A 16,023-nucleotide genomic window follows, 5' to 3' on the forward strand; every position below is an offset into this window, starting at 1 on the left:
GCTCAGCACCCTGTCCCTAGGGACCTGCCTGTCAGTGCAACTGCTCTGGCATCTCTGCTGCAGAAAGGGTGGGCACCCCTCACAGACAGGTGAATGCAGCAGTAAATGAGGAGCTGAGGTCTCTTCCTATCAACAAGCTACAACTCCAGAAGTCTCTACTCCAAGGCAAGCTTCAGGTACAAGGCTTCATGCTATTTACTTCTTGAAGTGGGTGATGTGTTGTCTTCCCTGAAGCTGTATCACAAACAGCAACACAGTGCCAGTTATGATGTCCTATCCTATGTTCCTCTGTCTTGCTGCAAAAATTGGCTTTCCCCATTTGTTTGACCCTACAGGGAATTCGAAATGACTTATTATTGTAGAAATACTGTATTTCTGCTTTGTTTTGCTGAAGTATCACTCAGTTACTTTGGGAGTGCATATAACTACTAATAATGAATAATAATATTGTTCAATCTGAAAGAAATGCTGAGACGACTGGAAGCTCCTTCATTATTTCTTTGAAAGCAAAACCCATGATTGTCCCAGACCCAGGTCATGGTAGTTCCAGATAACAGCAGGAATACCACAGCTTGCAGCCTCTGTTTCTGGCCCTCATGAGCTGTGGGTAGTCATGCTGGAAGCTCACACCCAGTCTGCCGGCTCCTGCTGGGAAAGAGAGGGCAATTTCATCTCTGTTCTGGGGCAAATGTAGGCTGAATCACATGGTACATGTTCCTGTGAATCACACTGTTTCTATAACTTTCAAGTTCCTGGGACTAAGAACTGCACCTCATTGCATTTTCCTCTAGAAAATCAGTGCAGCACCTGAATGTGAGGCTAAAGGATGTGCCTGAACAGTAATTCTGTGTCTACTCTCAGCAACACCCTTAATCCAAGAGAGGCAGGCTAAGGTGGTCCTGCTGCTAAAGCTGCTATTCTTGTTTTATGTTGAGGCAAGGCTATGTAGAGTAGGTACTTCAAGGTTATCAAAATATGCCAATATTTCAAGGAGCATGGGAGGTCAAGCTGGGCCAATATAATTTGTTGACCTCTATCTATGTTTCTTTTCCAGCTGGGTCACTATGAATTGTTACATGCTAGAGAAATTTATCTTGGTTTTCTTACCCAAGCCTCAGTAAATGGATTATGACCTCTGTCTTATAGCTGTCACAGACAGGATGACACTTGGGCATTGATATATGACATAAACAGTGTTTACCTATGAGCACAAGTCCTGTAGCTGAGACCACAAAAAGCCTGTCCACAGCAAGGGATCATTTGTTTTGTGCCAAAATTGTTGACCAGACAATACCATCTTTGCAAACAGATTTGATTGTCTCCAGTCTTGGTGAGACCAAGGAAACAATCTGTGCACAACACCTCATCCATCCTCTTCTGCTCATCTTCCTTTTTGTTTCTCTCCTGACACGTCCCTTCTGCTTTCATTGTATAAACTTGCCATTGTTATTAATGCCTTGCTCCTTGTTCCTTCCTGCTTTGACTTAATAAGGCAAGAAGAGAGGAGCAGCCCCCATGAAAGAAATAAATATTATTAATACATGGGGATGAAAACTACACTCTTCCTGGGTTGTAGGCTAATACATTGTCATTGAGTTCCTGGAAGAGACAGAAAAGGCAGCTGAAGTCCTTAAACTACCCATATCATGTAAGCTATAATATCCTCAAAAGTGTGCCAAGGAGTCCCAAGTATCTTGGGCAGATGAACCTGTTCCAGTGGTAAATTTCTTCTGTGAGCTCATCCTGCTTGCAAGGTGACAGGGATGTGTGCAGTCCTTTGATGCAGTGCAGGCCTTAAGTGTGTAAGCGTGGTGTCAGAGGACAGCTATATTTACCACAAATGCTGCCTGTGTAGGAAAAAATTGAGGCTTTCCCTGATGTGAACTGCTGTGAGCTACAAGTTTCCATGTATCAGACTGAGTGCACCTGGAAAGGGTTCTCAGAGCATAGGACAGTGCAAATAAAATGTCAAAAAGACTTTGATATACTGGAGAAAAAGAAAAGCAGGAAATGTTTTATATATAAGAAATGTTTTCAGTTTATATTTCCAAACATGTCATATAATTGTGTAATATTATAAATTTTTAATTTTTAAAGTTCATTTTATTCCTTTAGCATTCTTAAAAATGTGATCAAAATTCTTCAGATCTGAAGAATCCAGATAAAGAAGTACAATGTATGTGTGAACATCCCTTTTTTTCAACTATGATTTTTATCCTGAAAATTATGCTGTTTGCACAACAGTCACTTCCCTTACAGTTTCTGAAACGTTTGTTTTATGTCAGCCAAGTCTGACATAAAACAAACTATGATTTTTATCCTGAAAATTATGCTGTTTGCACAACAGTCACTTCCCTTACAGTTTCTGAAACGTTTGTTTTATGTCAGCCAAGTCTGACGGGGTCTCCGGGTTCAAAGATATTCTGATTCAGAAAGTTCCAGATAAATCAGCTAAGTGGACTCAAATGAATTCTTTTCCAGGGAAATTTAAGTAAAATAACTGTTACTCCCTCTTTCCAGCATGGGTCACCCACTGCATCAGGAGCCAGGCAGCATGTATATTGGAGTTTGCTGTCTCTGCCTTGGAGTGGCCAATGGGGAATGTTATGCTGTTGTGAGGAGTTAGATGAGCCACCAGGCAGACACAAATCCATAGAAAATTACATCTCCTTGCTTTCCTTGCTCCCAGAAAAAAAATTTCCAAACAGTCCCAGTACTGAGTCTCCCAGCTTGGAGGGCATAATGAATGTCAGTCTTGCTGTAGTCCATCATCCTTTCCCTCCAAACAGCCCTAAATATACATTATGATTAGTAAATTAATGGAATTTTTGTGCTGTTTGAACTAGTATTGATTGGTATTGATTCCACTCCAAAAGCAATATGAGGCACGGTAGTGTATCAGGGACCTGGAAAGTCCCAGATTGTTATGTGTTGGAAGGGCACAATAGGAAGAGGAATGAGCTCATATGGCAGCTACTACAGAAAAAAAAAATTGGAGAAAAACTTCTAGTGTTTTATACTTTTTATTTTTCATGTTTGACAAAAGAAGAGTCCTGAAAAAAGGTCTCTTGAAATAAATGTTCCCAGGCTATTCTATTTTCTAGTGTGGAAGAGCTTATTAACATTATCTTGTATTGACAAAGGACTCACAAGTTACAACAGGATCGATTTTTAGCTACAGCATAGAAAAAGCCTTTATCTCTTCTGAGAAACCTTTGTGTGAAGAAATGGTTCAGCCAGCAGACAGTCCTGGTTCTGGAGCCAGGTGCTACTGCAGGGACCCACCATCAGCAGCACTGGAGCCCACCTAGAGATGGGATCAGCCAGCCACCACTGCATCTTTTTGATGGAATTTTTTTCCACCTTCCTTTCAAAGACCTGTACCACATGCATTTCAGGTGGTAGTTCAGCCTCTCTTCTCCTTGGTAAAGGATTTGTTGTTGTAGCTGTTTGACAGCTGAGATGCACCAGGGAACAATACAGGAGAGACCAAAGTGCTGTGGAGTGGCATAAATACATGCAAGTGTTAATGCTACTAAAGAAAGACAATGGCCTTGCAGTGACCTGGCAGGTGATAGACAGAGCCTGTCTCATGAACTGTATCCAGACAAATTTCCCGGTTCACTTTTTCTCTGTTGTCTAATCCTTCTCAATGACACTTGGAGCAAAGTAGCTGTTCTGAGACTCCCAAACAGTTGCAGACATGTTGGGTGCCAGGGCCTCAGGCAGGATTTTAACCACCTAGAACTTGAGGTGAGACTACTATACCATGCAGGACCTTTGTGCCGAGTCTCTGGGAAGATTAATTTCTGCTATTTTTATTTGCAATGCGGTTGTTTTGGGTTTTGTTTGTTTTTTAATATGAGATTATGCTTCCTAGCCATCTCTTTCTGCTTGGATGAGAAACAGCAAATGGCATACTGCACAGCACACCACATGGCCACAAATGTCTGATCGCATTCAATGAACAATAATACCAATAGCTAGTGTTAGAAAACACACTGTAGAGAATGTCTGTTTAGTCATCCATCCATCATTCTGCAATGGGAAAGGGGAGGTAAAAGGAAAGGCAGGAGACTCCCCTTTAGTACACATGCAACACACACACACACACACAACTTGCCAGCTGCCCTTCAAGGTGATTGATGCTAACAAGTGTAAAGAGAAGGCCTCTGAAAATGACGACATGGTACCTCATCATCAGCTTTATAGGAATAGAAAAATAAATTTGTCTGCATTAAATAAATCATTAACTGTGATTAATTAATTTGATTTAGCATTTAAAAGCTTGTACCCTTTGTTTTATTGTGTATTGCTGGGAAGTACATGTTGTTGAAGCACCAGAAAGCAGAAAGAAATTCTGTAATGATTCAGGCTTTTTGTTAATATTTCAAATCCTATTTTATTCACATGTATCTGAAAGATGGTAAGGGAGATGATAAAATTGACTAAGCATTCCTTTCTTTATGCTATTTCTTGTCAGGGTAGGCTGGCCATATTTTCAGATGTACTCCACAGCAGTCCCAAAATAAAGCTGTCTGACTGTACAACCACATTATGCACAGCCAATGCAAGCATGAGCAGCCCTGCCTCAGGGACACAGTGTACATTTACACATGCTGACTCTAGACTGCCGTCCCCTGGTAACCTTGGATAGTCCAGGGATTTTGCACCCTTGTTTCTTCAGGCCAGCTGGCAACATACACCTACCTAGATCAAGTTGAATAAAATAAGATTTGACTGCACTGAGAAAGAAAACATAGCATGAACAATAGGGTGACTCAAAGATATCAATATTCCAGTGTTATTTATGTTAGGTGTTATTTCAGGCTGTATTTATTTATTTTTTAAAAACCCCAAACACTTAACTGATGGATTTGTATGTTGTTTGTCCTGTTATATTGTGTTGACAGGGGTAATTGGGCCAGGACAGGAAACATCAGTACACAACAAAAATCTCTGGATGTTTATTTCACTTCCAAATCTCTCTGCATTTGCTTTTAACTTCGAACTAAACCACAAACACAGTAAATTTTGAAAATGTAAAAAAGAGCAATGGGTTAGAACTTTAGAGCTGTACAGGATTATGCTTTCAATGAGGAAAAGTGCAGGGCCCAGTTAATGTTTAAAGGCCTTAAGAATAGTATACATTAATTTTTTTTTTCTGTGAAAACAAAGAAATATATACAAACACATCTTTTTACAATGGTTAAAACACACTGGTATGTATATAAAAATCAATTTAGCCTAATTGACTACTTCAGAAACATGATCACAGCTATCAACTGATCATTAATATTATTAAAATACTCAGATTTAATACTATGAAATCTCACATGAGAGTCAGAAGTTTCTTTTTTTAATAACCTCTTTTACCATTACAATATTTTCACATGCTTTGGTCTTTTATTTAACATTAGCTACTACAAGATTAGCTCTAAGTTGGTCCATTTTCCCATATAAAGTCTAGTAGCCCTGGTGAACCCAGAGTCACAGGATTCAGCAGGCAGCTTTCCCCCAGCCCAGATGACAACCTCATTATCCATCTTTTGAAATATTTCAGCTGTTGAAGTGATACAATTATGTAACACGTACTTGAGAAAAATAAAACCATCTCTGTTTTTAAAGAGGAATGCTCTGCACCTCCTGCCACCACTTAATTCTCACAATTTCTCCTTTCTCGATAAAGTGTAAACTAGAAAAATATCATGAGTGAAAAATAGTGATGACCAGGAAATACGAAATAGAAACAAAGTGGCAGGTGAGAACAGGGGATAGTGCTACCTTAAAGAGATACCTAAAAATATTCCAGTTCTTCTCATTTAGCAACAATCCTCATATCACATCACAGCATTTTCCATTTTACCTGGAACCACTATCTCTTCATGTGAAAGGGAGCATTAGAACAATCTATTAAAGAAAACAAACATCAATTTAGTGTTTCTGGAACCAGCAACCACAGGAACTGCAGCTGGCAGTCAGTGTGTCACCCACCCATGCCCCAGTGCCCGAAATGGCTGCAGGACTTGTGCTCCCACCACCTCATGGTTTCCATGCACAACAGTTGCTTCTCTGGCATTGCAGATACAGGGGATTCTTTCCAATGGCCAGACTTGAAGAAGTCAGCCCTGAATCAAGGGTTTGTCTCTGCTATAGCTGCAGAGATGTAGCTGCTGTGAGGATGAAGATGTTGCAATGGGTGGTGCCTGCAGCAGTGTGCTCAGCCATGTGCTTGGTGGAAGCACAGAAATGCTAAAGACTAAAATCTGCTGCCACGTATGAGATCTTTGCACAGTTTCTCATACATGGACTTCCTGCAGAGGTATCTAGGCACAGAAGTGCCAGTGTAGACCATGATTTTATGTTACAGCTACTGATAATACCTGGAACTGCTCTTCCAAAAGCTCTAATGCACTGGGAGGCAAGAAGGAATGTGGTTTGGCAGGCAGAGTGGGCCTGATTCAACCAACTGCTTATGTGTCACTGAAATCAATGGTGCTATTTAGGGGCTTAATTGCTTTGCTGAATCCAGGCCAAAGAGACAAAAAGCAAGATGGTTAAGCTGCAAAGCTTGGATATATATCTTAAATCTTGAACACTTACATCCTTTATCGATATTATGATTCTCCCCAATAATTAATAGTTGTTCAGAAAAGTTTCAAACAAAACACATGCCTTACTTTTTGGCCCTGATTTAGCAAACATTTTTTTGTACCATTATTCATGTAGATGGTGCCATTTTCTTAAGAACAGAAAGACACAAGTGAAGTGCCACAACAAGCTGTTTTTTGCAGGTCAGAGCTGTATTTAATATCTACAGCATTTAAGCATTCCTACCAAGGTTATACAACTGCTAGAGACATCTGGACCTAATACTGAAATGTTCCTATTGCAATCTGTGTGTGCGTGAATATTCTTGTGCCAAAATATTTATTTAAAACTGTCTTTAAAAGAAAGAACAATAAGTTCAAGGAGTTATAATTCTTTTCAGTTGTTTTTCTTTCAATAACAAACACACCTCAGACAAATAAAAATGAACTGCTTCAATACCAGTGTTTAAATAATGCTTTTACTCACTGGTTAGTCAGTATCCATAAAGAATGGCTGCATTTGCCCTAATTAATGTCCCATTTCCAGGAAAGGCTTTAATTAACATCTGACATTTAAGCAGCACTACAATGTGGTGTGCAATTATCACCTGGCCTACTTTGGTGTGATTCAAATGCTCTTGGAGAAAAAGATGCTATTTTTTTCTCTGAAAGCTTTCTAGAATGGAATAGCAACAGAGACCTATGGAAATGAAGGAAAGAAAGCCAGATCTTCAAAGAGATTTAGGGTGGAGTTTTCCAGTACAATTTCTAGCCATCCCAGTGGCTGGTTTCCCCCCCAAAAAAGGGGGACCCACTCAGCTTTGCCCTGGGCCATGCATTTCTAACCCACTTCCTCTCCCCAAAGTGGCAAAGCCCTGAGTGCCATTGGGAGAGTCAGAACTAATAATACAATTGAGCCCATTTGATAACTCAATGCTGCTAAAACAGGATGGTCTTCCTCCTCTAGTTTCCTTCATCTTTTTCCCCTGCTTTGTGTCCCCCAGGCTCCACCTGAAGCAAGCCAAGCTGGCTCAACTCCTTAGCCCTGGGATCAAAAGAAAAACTAGTTGCTGTGCTAAAGCAGTTTCCTGACAATTCAGTGAGTTCAGCTGGCTCACCCTTGGTTCTCAATCCCAGGATGGAGAAGGGAGAAATGTGGGACCACCACCCCCCAGTGGAAGTGGGCTGGAATATTTTCTTGTGAAATCAAATCTTATCTTGTGTAGGATGGTACACCACACACAAGCATGTTTTTGTACTGTATGTATTTTCCATCAGAAAATTAGTGTCTAATCAAATGACAGTGTTGGTGAAGTGAAAGGTAAGATCACGTGGCAGGGACCTGATGGCCCTTTTGGTTGGTCTGAGGCCACTCTTCCCACAGTGAGCTGTAACCAGGGAGAAGACTTTGTAAAGCAAGAACATACTTTACGCTACCTATTCAAGTTGCTTTATATGGCATGGAAACATGAAACAGGCTAGGGTGGAAAAGACTTCCAAGGGCATAGACTTATACACTAACTCAAGTAGCTATTAATGTTTAAATACCCAGTATTTGCTGGGTCACTGAGAATGTGAGCAAGCAGCAAGCTGTGGCCATGCTGAACCTCTCTCCCACTTTCTGGCCTGATGAATATTTCATTATGCTATGTCTAGAGAAACAGCATTTGGCAAGGGGGGCAGGGCTCTTTTCCCTCAACTTCAAGAATACACCACAGCTCCTCATCAGAGCACCTTCCCCAGAGAAATGAGCTGGTTTGCTTTGGCAAAAGGGGGCCTGGGTGACACTTCCCATGCTGTGCTGCAGAGGCAGGTGTTCCTTTACCTCATCTTCCAGCCATGCCTTGCTGGAGCTCAGAGTCAGCTCTGCAGGAGGAGATTCTTAAACAACATGGACAGAGAAGATAAAATCAACTCATTGTGATAGGATGGGTGCACAGCTACCTGGGAAGAGCTGAGCCCTTTGCAGACACATCCAGGATGAGAAATAACACACTGGCAACTCTGGTGCATGAAGTGGAGGATGGGCTCACATACGAGTACTGAGGTACTAATGGTGACTGCCCTATTCCCAGCCAACCCCTGCCTAACAAAATCAAACCAAATGTAACTTGGCATATGGGGCTGCATTTAGAAAGCTGCAGCAGCTCTGGAATATTTCAGGTATGTGCAGTGAGGACAGGAGAGACAGCTGGGGTGGTAGTCTTGTTAGCTAACCTGATATAAATTGTCTCTTCCAATGAATCACAGCTGTCAGGCACCAATGGGAGTTGGAAGCCTCTAGAGTGAGGCTGTAAGGAGAAACTGAATATCATTATTTTGGATCCATAAAACGAAATTTTAGAAATATTTCAGAAATTTAGGAATAGAACGCATGTGTCCACCTTTTTATGTGGTCTTTGGAGTATATGTTACACCATCCTTTAGCCTACCACACTTCCACACAGAGCTGATGATATTTGCCTCCGAAAAATTACAGACAAGGGACCCTTTATGAACTGACTGTGGGTTAATGTGTTGGTTAGTATCCAATAATTCCTGAGATCTAAGCCCAGATCTGTCATCTATCTGTTCCATTGTTCTGAAAGGAGTTCATAAAAATAGCATCCAGGAGTTCTGTATCTATTGGAATTCAATATTTCAGTCTGGCAGCCTTGAAACCAAGAGTGAAGCACTGCTCTTTTAGGCAGTACATTGTTGCCAGCTTCTGGGTCATCAACAGGGAATGGGCACATTCTGTATAACTAAAGTGGTGACCTGACTCTCCTTGGTCAGTACTGCTTCAGCAATGCAAGGAGAATGTGTTATTGAAGTCAGTGGAATTATTTGCAAGAATAAGTGACTTTGCAGGATTCTACATTTTTTTTTCTCTTTCTTTTTCTCTCTTATTGTATGGTCAAACATCCAGGGGGCTAGTCATGATCCTGCTGAAAGTTACAGCCTGTCTGTTTAATGTCTGTTTTTAAAGATGATCCCATCCACTTGTTCATTTTCCTACAGTCCTCATTCTTCACGCTGAGTGTGTCCTAGTCTTTTCCTCATGTCCTATATGACGCAAGGCAATAAAACCAAAAATGATGCAAACTGGTTTATGGATCTGCCGGTCCGGCTTGTGCTACTTCCACGAAGCGCTGCTAGGTGGCAATATGTCACCTGGAAAACCACGAGCTTCCAGCCGCCGTCGCCTTCCTCTGCTTCCGACCGAGCTGGGACGTGCCTGGGCATCGCTCCGCTCCGAAAGGGGACAAGCCCTTGGAGCGGGACCTGGTGAGAGCTGCTGCGCTCACACAGATGTTTACTGAGGTTTTCCAGACACAAGTGCAGGGCTCAATCCTACTGGAAAAAATTTTTGTGAACCCAAGAGGAAAAATAAGAGGCAAGCCTGCTTGTTGCAGAGAGTGTTGTAAAAGGAAATGTATCTTCTATTGTATAAAGATAGCACTGCCTGGGACTAGACTATTTCATATTCTCGATTCTCTGAACAAGACAAAGTTGAAACTATCTGTTCAGTGTGAAAAGCGTTCGTTTTCTCCACATAAATAATTCATTGAAATTCCCTACATATTCAATCATATTTTTTAATGAACTAGGCCAATTTTGGAACATTTGTGTTGACAGTTGGGTTGAAAAACAGCTTTAATAAAGATGGAGAAGATGTATTTCCAGATACATATTTCAGCCATGGTACAAATACTTAAAATTGAGTCATCTTATGTATATGTCTCAACAGGGACATGGACAGATAAGCTCATATTTGCATAATGTTTAGAATATGCAAAACACTAAGTAATCTTCATTGAAACCATTTATTTCCCTTGATCTGGCTGCTGGCGAAACCGATGGGCACGGCTGTGTGTGACAGTGCCATTTTATGCCAGCCTCAAGTTTACACAATTACAGTTTGATGCCAGGGCAGTTTGCGGCTTGCTCAGCACTTTGGACCAGATGCCAGAGCTGGGTGCAGGTGAGCGGCACCTGGAGCCGGAGAGACACAGCGGCCAGGAGCAGCACAGCTGGAAAGAGCTCCCACGTAGGCTGACAGGTAAAATAGATGGATGTGGAAGTGGGGAGCCCAGGTCTCTCCTTGTGGTGACATGGACAGGGAGTTACCATCTCTCCTGCCTGCCGCGCAGCCCCAGGCACAGCAAGTGGTGCCCCGCCTGGAGCTCCAGGCTGGATGCTCCCGGCAGCATCCGTATCCTCACCTGAGCCACCTGAGGAGAGACCTCGTCCTGAGCCAGCGGAGAAAGGAGAATCTTTAATTACCCTGGCTTGGATAGAAACACAGGGATTGGTTTTCAGGGATAGGAGCGATCGGTGCAGAAAACAACAATAATGACGACCTGCTTATATAGTATTTAGCAACCTCGGAGCTGACAAGTATGGTCTGCTTCAAAACTGCTCAAATTCAGGCAGAATTTGCTGCTTGCGGTCACGCCTCTATGGATGCGGTATGAAGCCCTTCCCTGCTGGCCCCGAGTCACCCCCCAGCTCCCGAGGGCTCGGCAGGCTTTTAATGCCCTGGCTCGGCGCGGGGCTGCCCCGACCCCGCAGCGGCTCCCGGGGCGCGGGCGGCGGCGGCCCGGCCCGGAGGCCGCGGCCGCGGTTCCCGGCGGGGCGCTTTCCCCGCGGCACCGCCCGCCTCCGCTGCTCGCCGGCCCGGCCCGGTCCGCGCCGGGCCAGGTCAGTGTCCGCCCGCCCGCGGCCGCGGGGGAAGGGGCCTCTGCCGGGGAACCGGGCTGGAACCGGGCTGGAACCGGGCTGGAACCGGGCTGCCGAGGCGGCGCGGGCCCGGCCGCCCGGCGCGGGGCAGGCTCGCGGCGCCCGCGGCAGAGGCGAGGCGGCTTCGGCGGTGCCGGAGAGGCCGGCGGTGCTTCTGCTTAGCCCTGACGCCTCGGGTCTCGCCGTGCGACCAGCCGGTCACCGCCCACTTCGGCCCTGCTCGGCACTGAGCCCTGCCTTGACGGTTGAGTTAACATGAGTAATTTGGTAAAAAAAAAAAAGGAAGTGTCAGAAAAGCTTCCCTGGGTCAGACCACGTGCAACAGCGCGCTGGTCGGGATTTTGGCATCGCGGGTCAGCAGCAAGAAATGTCCGCTGGGGACGTAGCTTCCACCCCTCGGTCCCTTGAGTCTTCACAGTCTTGCCAGGGTGACACCGTGCAGGGAGGTTGCAGTTGCTTCCCGGAATTCGGTGTGTGGAGCCAAGGAAGCAGGTGACAGGCAGTCCCGGTGTGGTGCTGCTAGTTCCCACTGCTGTTTCAGGGTAGCAGGAGAATCGTGGCTGTGCGGCCGGTTCAGACCTCGGTATATGGTTTTTTTGGTGTTGCTATCGGCAGAAGCACTTGTGGGTGGTGGTAAGGGGAGAATAGTAAAGAACAGTTAATTAAGTGGAATTCAGAAGACTTCTTGACGACAAAAGTTACACTTTTCAGGGCAACCATTGGGGAAGCATCAGTATTTGTGGTTACACCTAGAATTGAATTCATGTGTTTATGGTTCAGGACTTGGTGACTGAAAGACAAATAGTGGGTTGGTTGTGCTTGTTGCCATTCCTGTGAAGTTGTGCATCTGCTCTTCTTAATGGTCTCTAAAACACACCTAGTGGGCAGTGAACTTAAAAGAGTTTTCTGCAATTGTTATAAAAGTTCTTTGATGACAGGTGTGAAGAGAACTTCTGAGGATCAAAGCATTAAAAAATAAAGGGGGGCCCAAGTGCTTTTTGCAGAAAATAACAGATTCTTGCCCTCTGCTGTGAAACTCAAAATCTTTAACTCACCATGGGACCAAAATAAAATATTTTTAGGTAGTGTCATCTGAATTTATGGAAATGCTTCCTTTGTCACTTGTTTTGCATAATTAAATGTAATTATTTTTCTGTGGACTTCAGTATGTTTCTTTGTGATTTGTTTACTATTCTTCAAAAGAATATGTGATTAAGAGAGAATGTAATTGTTTAGGGATAGAAGGACAATTGACATCTAAACTCTAGCCTACAGGGATCATTAAAAAACACAAAACTACATAATTTGGAAAGCCATAACTTGCTGTGCTCAGAAACAATGAAAATAACAAGAAAAAAAGGAGATAAAAGCAGAAATGAGGTATAAATGGTCAGCCTGCTTGAAACTGAAGCTAAAGACAAAGGTTTTTTTACTTACAGTGTTAAAAGGTTTTTCTTCCCCCAGTTAATTTTTATTTCCTATGTACATTATTTGATGCCATTTCAGTTAGTTAATTTGGACATGTTCTCACTTCTTGTTCTTTCAGCTTTGTATGGATAAACTTTGTTTTTAATGCTAGCATCTAGAAAGTAGAAGGCCCAAATCTTTTGTTCTCTCAGCAGTAATACAGAGGCTAAAGAATTGTCCTTTAAAATACCAGCTACTTTTAAAACCCGTTTTTAGAGGAGTCATAAGGCTTTTAAAGTAACTTGCTGAACTGGAGGGACCGTTGATCTCATCTAATTTGTCTACAGTGCAGGTACCAGAGACAGTGTACTAAAAATTTGAGCAGGGCTGAGCAAGTTTGAGAGCCATGACATTTGGAGAAGGGCATGACGGATCAGTCCACTAGTTGGGGAGGTAGAATCTCCTCAGCTCTCCAGCTTTGTTTAGTTTCTGTATTTGCAAATTATGTTTTGTTAGTAGGTTTTCTGCAGTTGATCCCTTAGCATGCTTATGATCTGCTTGCTCTGAGCATTGAGAAAGCCAGCTGGAAAAGAGACTGTCCTCAGCTTTCTTCATCTGGTAATTATTAGAGCAGGAGAACCTGTTGGACAAGGTGTTTAAGTTAACCTAACCCACGCATCATGGAAGGAAAGTAGGGGGATGGATTAAGTGGATGAGGTAGGTAGAGGGCTCTGTAACCTTGAGGTGAGAGGTGGTGACAAGCAACTGGCAACAGAGGATTCCTGTGTGTAAATCCTCCCTACTACACCTTTCTTGTGTCTGAAGGCAGGGTCTAGACTCTTCACTGTGAGACCAAGCTGGCCTCCTTTTGTTTTTGAATCTTTGAATCTCTTCTCTTTGTCCTACACCATAATTTATTTTCTTTTTTTTATTGTATATAATAACCCACCAGCCCACTGCCCGTGGTTACTGTCAGTTGTTGTTATTTTCACTAATTTTCAACCTACTTTTTTTTTTTTTTTTTTTTTTTTTTCCCTACAAATGAGCTATTTTCATGCTTTGTTTCTCCACCACTCTGCCTTTTTATCTGCTTTCATGCTATAGGGTCTGTTGTGCCAGCCCTCAGTACTGGGCCACCACTTGCTTTCCATTGATTGGCTGCTACAGGAACCTGGTGAAGCATCTGCCAGTGATGGTCACTGCTCTCTAGTACAGGTGAATGCCTTTTAAAGTGACTGGTAAGCCACTCACGCAGGGTTGAATTGTGAGTCATCTCATCATCATCCTCAGTTTACATTTTCTTACCTTCTTCCCTTGTCTTTGCACGTCTGTGCTTGATTTGCTGAAATTGCAGCTGCCAAAGGTCTTCATCAAATCAGGTTTTCTTGTTCTTCTTGACCAAGTGCCTTTGATATCTTTGGTAATGCCACAAAAGTGCCTTTCTAGTTGTTTTTTATTTATTCAATTTGAATATTTTCTCCTCCCTGAGATTGATTTTATGGATTTTGTCTGTTGAATCCTTTTATTTGTTATGCTTAATCTCAGTATGCCTTCATCCAAACCCAGAAATTCATTTGATGGTTTTTTTTTTTCCAGTATCTATATCTGCACATCACACCTGTCGCATCCTGCCCCAGATGAAAGGGCATGCTTATTTCTCTGATGTATTGAAAACACATCCCTGCATCGATTTTATCCATTTTCTTTTTCCCCGACTTGTGTCAATAATTCAGGCACCATTTCTGAACTGAAATTTTCCTTGCTTGTGTATTTTAACTTGCTGATTTAACTTGCTGTGTAGTGCAGTGTTTCTTGTTTGAGCGTACAGGCTCCTAAGATTCAGTTCTCTGGTTTGTCTTAGTTCTTCTACCCTTTCTTCTAGAAAGTTGCTACCCACAACCCTTACCTCTTACTTTGGCCAGGTATCTTAATGTTCAGTGACAATTGCAACTGGCAGCATTGCTGGAGGTCTGGAGGTTGCTGTTTGATACATCATGTGTTACGAGACATTTTGGTTGCAACAGAGTAGTGACAATGGCAAGGGCAAATACCCTTGTTCAAGACTTAATAATTTCCCAAAGAATCTACTCAGGGAGTATTGATGTTGGTGTTATCTCTATTATTACTATGTTTTATTAACATTGTAAGGTCTGAATTTTACCTAGACAGTTGCCAGAGGCTGTCAGAAGGCCTCTGATAATCTGCGTGTACAAAAATACATAAATTGTGAGTGCCTGCATGTCGATACATGTGCTGCTCTTGCATAATGTGTGTCAGTCCTTTGTACAGAAGTGCTGGCACACACACATGTTTATATTAACCCACAGTCTGCTACCCCACAGGCAAGGGTGTTGCAAAATCACTTGAGTGTCAAATGGGATTTAAACTGTTGTTTTATGTAAGAGGTACAATAACTGTGGAATGAGCAACTATTGATGTCCACACTGTTGGCTTCTCTCTTGGTTGTCACAGTGGTATATAAAGCTGTAGCACTTAAAACATGTGAAAGATGCTAATTGACTGCTGTTATTCCTATACTGTCAGGTTGGGTTTTTTTCATTTTAGGAACTGTGCATAAACTACATTTGCTACAGAGGCTAATGGGTATAGCATGTTGCCTATTTAAAATTAGACTAAGACTCCATTTCTGTAAGTATGTATAAATAGATGTGATTATGCTAAACTGAAAATCCAAAAATTTTAGTGTTAATATATATCTCTTGGCTGGTCTTACAACATTGTAAGTATTACTGCAACATCTTTCTTTCACTGCTTTCATGCAAAATACAGAAATAATCAATCTCAGTCATGCAATGAATTGTGAGCGCTCTGTACTGATTGAAATTCTGGAGGTTGTTTGTCAGATATCAGCAGAAATCCCTTTAGACTGAGAGAGCTCTAGCTCTTCCTATCCTGCTTTTCTTGAGTGGTCAGCTCAGTCAGACTGAACTGTTAAAATAATCTTATTTTTATTGTAAAGAGTATTGGGCACTGACTGGAGAGTCACTGGAGGAGATTGTTATAAAGAAAATAATTCAAAGATTATACCTTGCATGAGTCATTAATCATGAGTCAGGATCAGCAGGCAGCGGTGTCCAATTTGTTTTCTAATCCTGCACTTGCTGCTGTTCTTTATTACCATAGTGATAATATTAAAGAGCTGTTAATGCACATAGCCACGCAGTTGAAAATGACAGACTCTTTTTTCATTGGAATAAAATTTCCATATCTTAAGTCTGTTTTGCTCAGTATATTTCTTGTCATGAGAAATTCAGTAGTGTATAAAAGTAATGAAAAAAGTTTA

The 16,023-nt window shown here is 42.3% G+C and overlaps 1 protein-coding gene across 2 annotated transcripts in view; it reads left to right on the forward strand.

Annotated features, from left to right (window-relative positions):
• The first annotated feature begins 10,418 nt into the window (after positions 1–10,418).
• The window catches only part of ECHDC1 (ethylmalonyl-CoA decarboxylase 1), a 41,197-nt gene continuing 35,592 nt past the window's right edge, over positions 10,419–16,023 (forward strand). The window contains exon 1 of one of the 2 annotated variants that reach the window (XM_021547120.3): positions 10,419–10,632. In XM_021547120.3, the coding sequence (XP_021402795.1) occupies positions 10,536–10,632 (97 nt within the window). In that variant the 5' untranslated portion in view covers positions 10,419–10,535. Of the gene's footprint in view, positions 10,633–11,227; positions 11,274–16,023 lie in introns of those variants that run through there. The other variant, XM_021547122.3, reaches the window with a different exon arrangement.

Source organism: Lonchura striata, chromosome 3 (genome assembly GCF_046129695.1).
Source record: "Lonchura striata isolate bLonStr1 chromosome 3, bLonStr1.mat, whole genome shotgun sequence".
NCBI classification, from domain to species: Eukaryota; Metazoa; Chordata; class Aves; order Passeriformes; family Estrildidae; genus Lonchura; species Lonchura striata.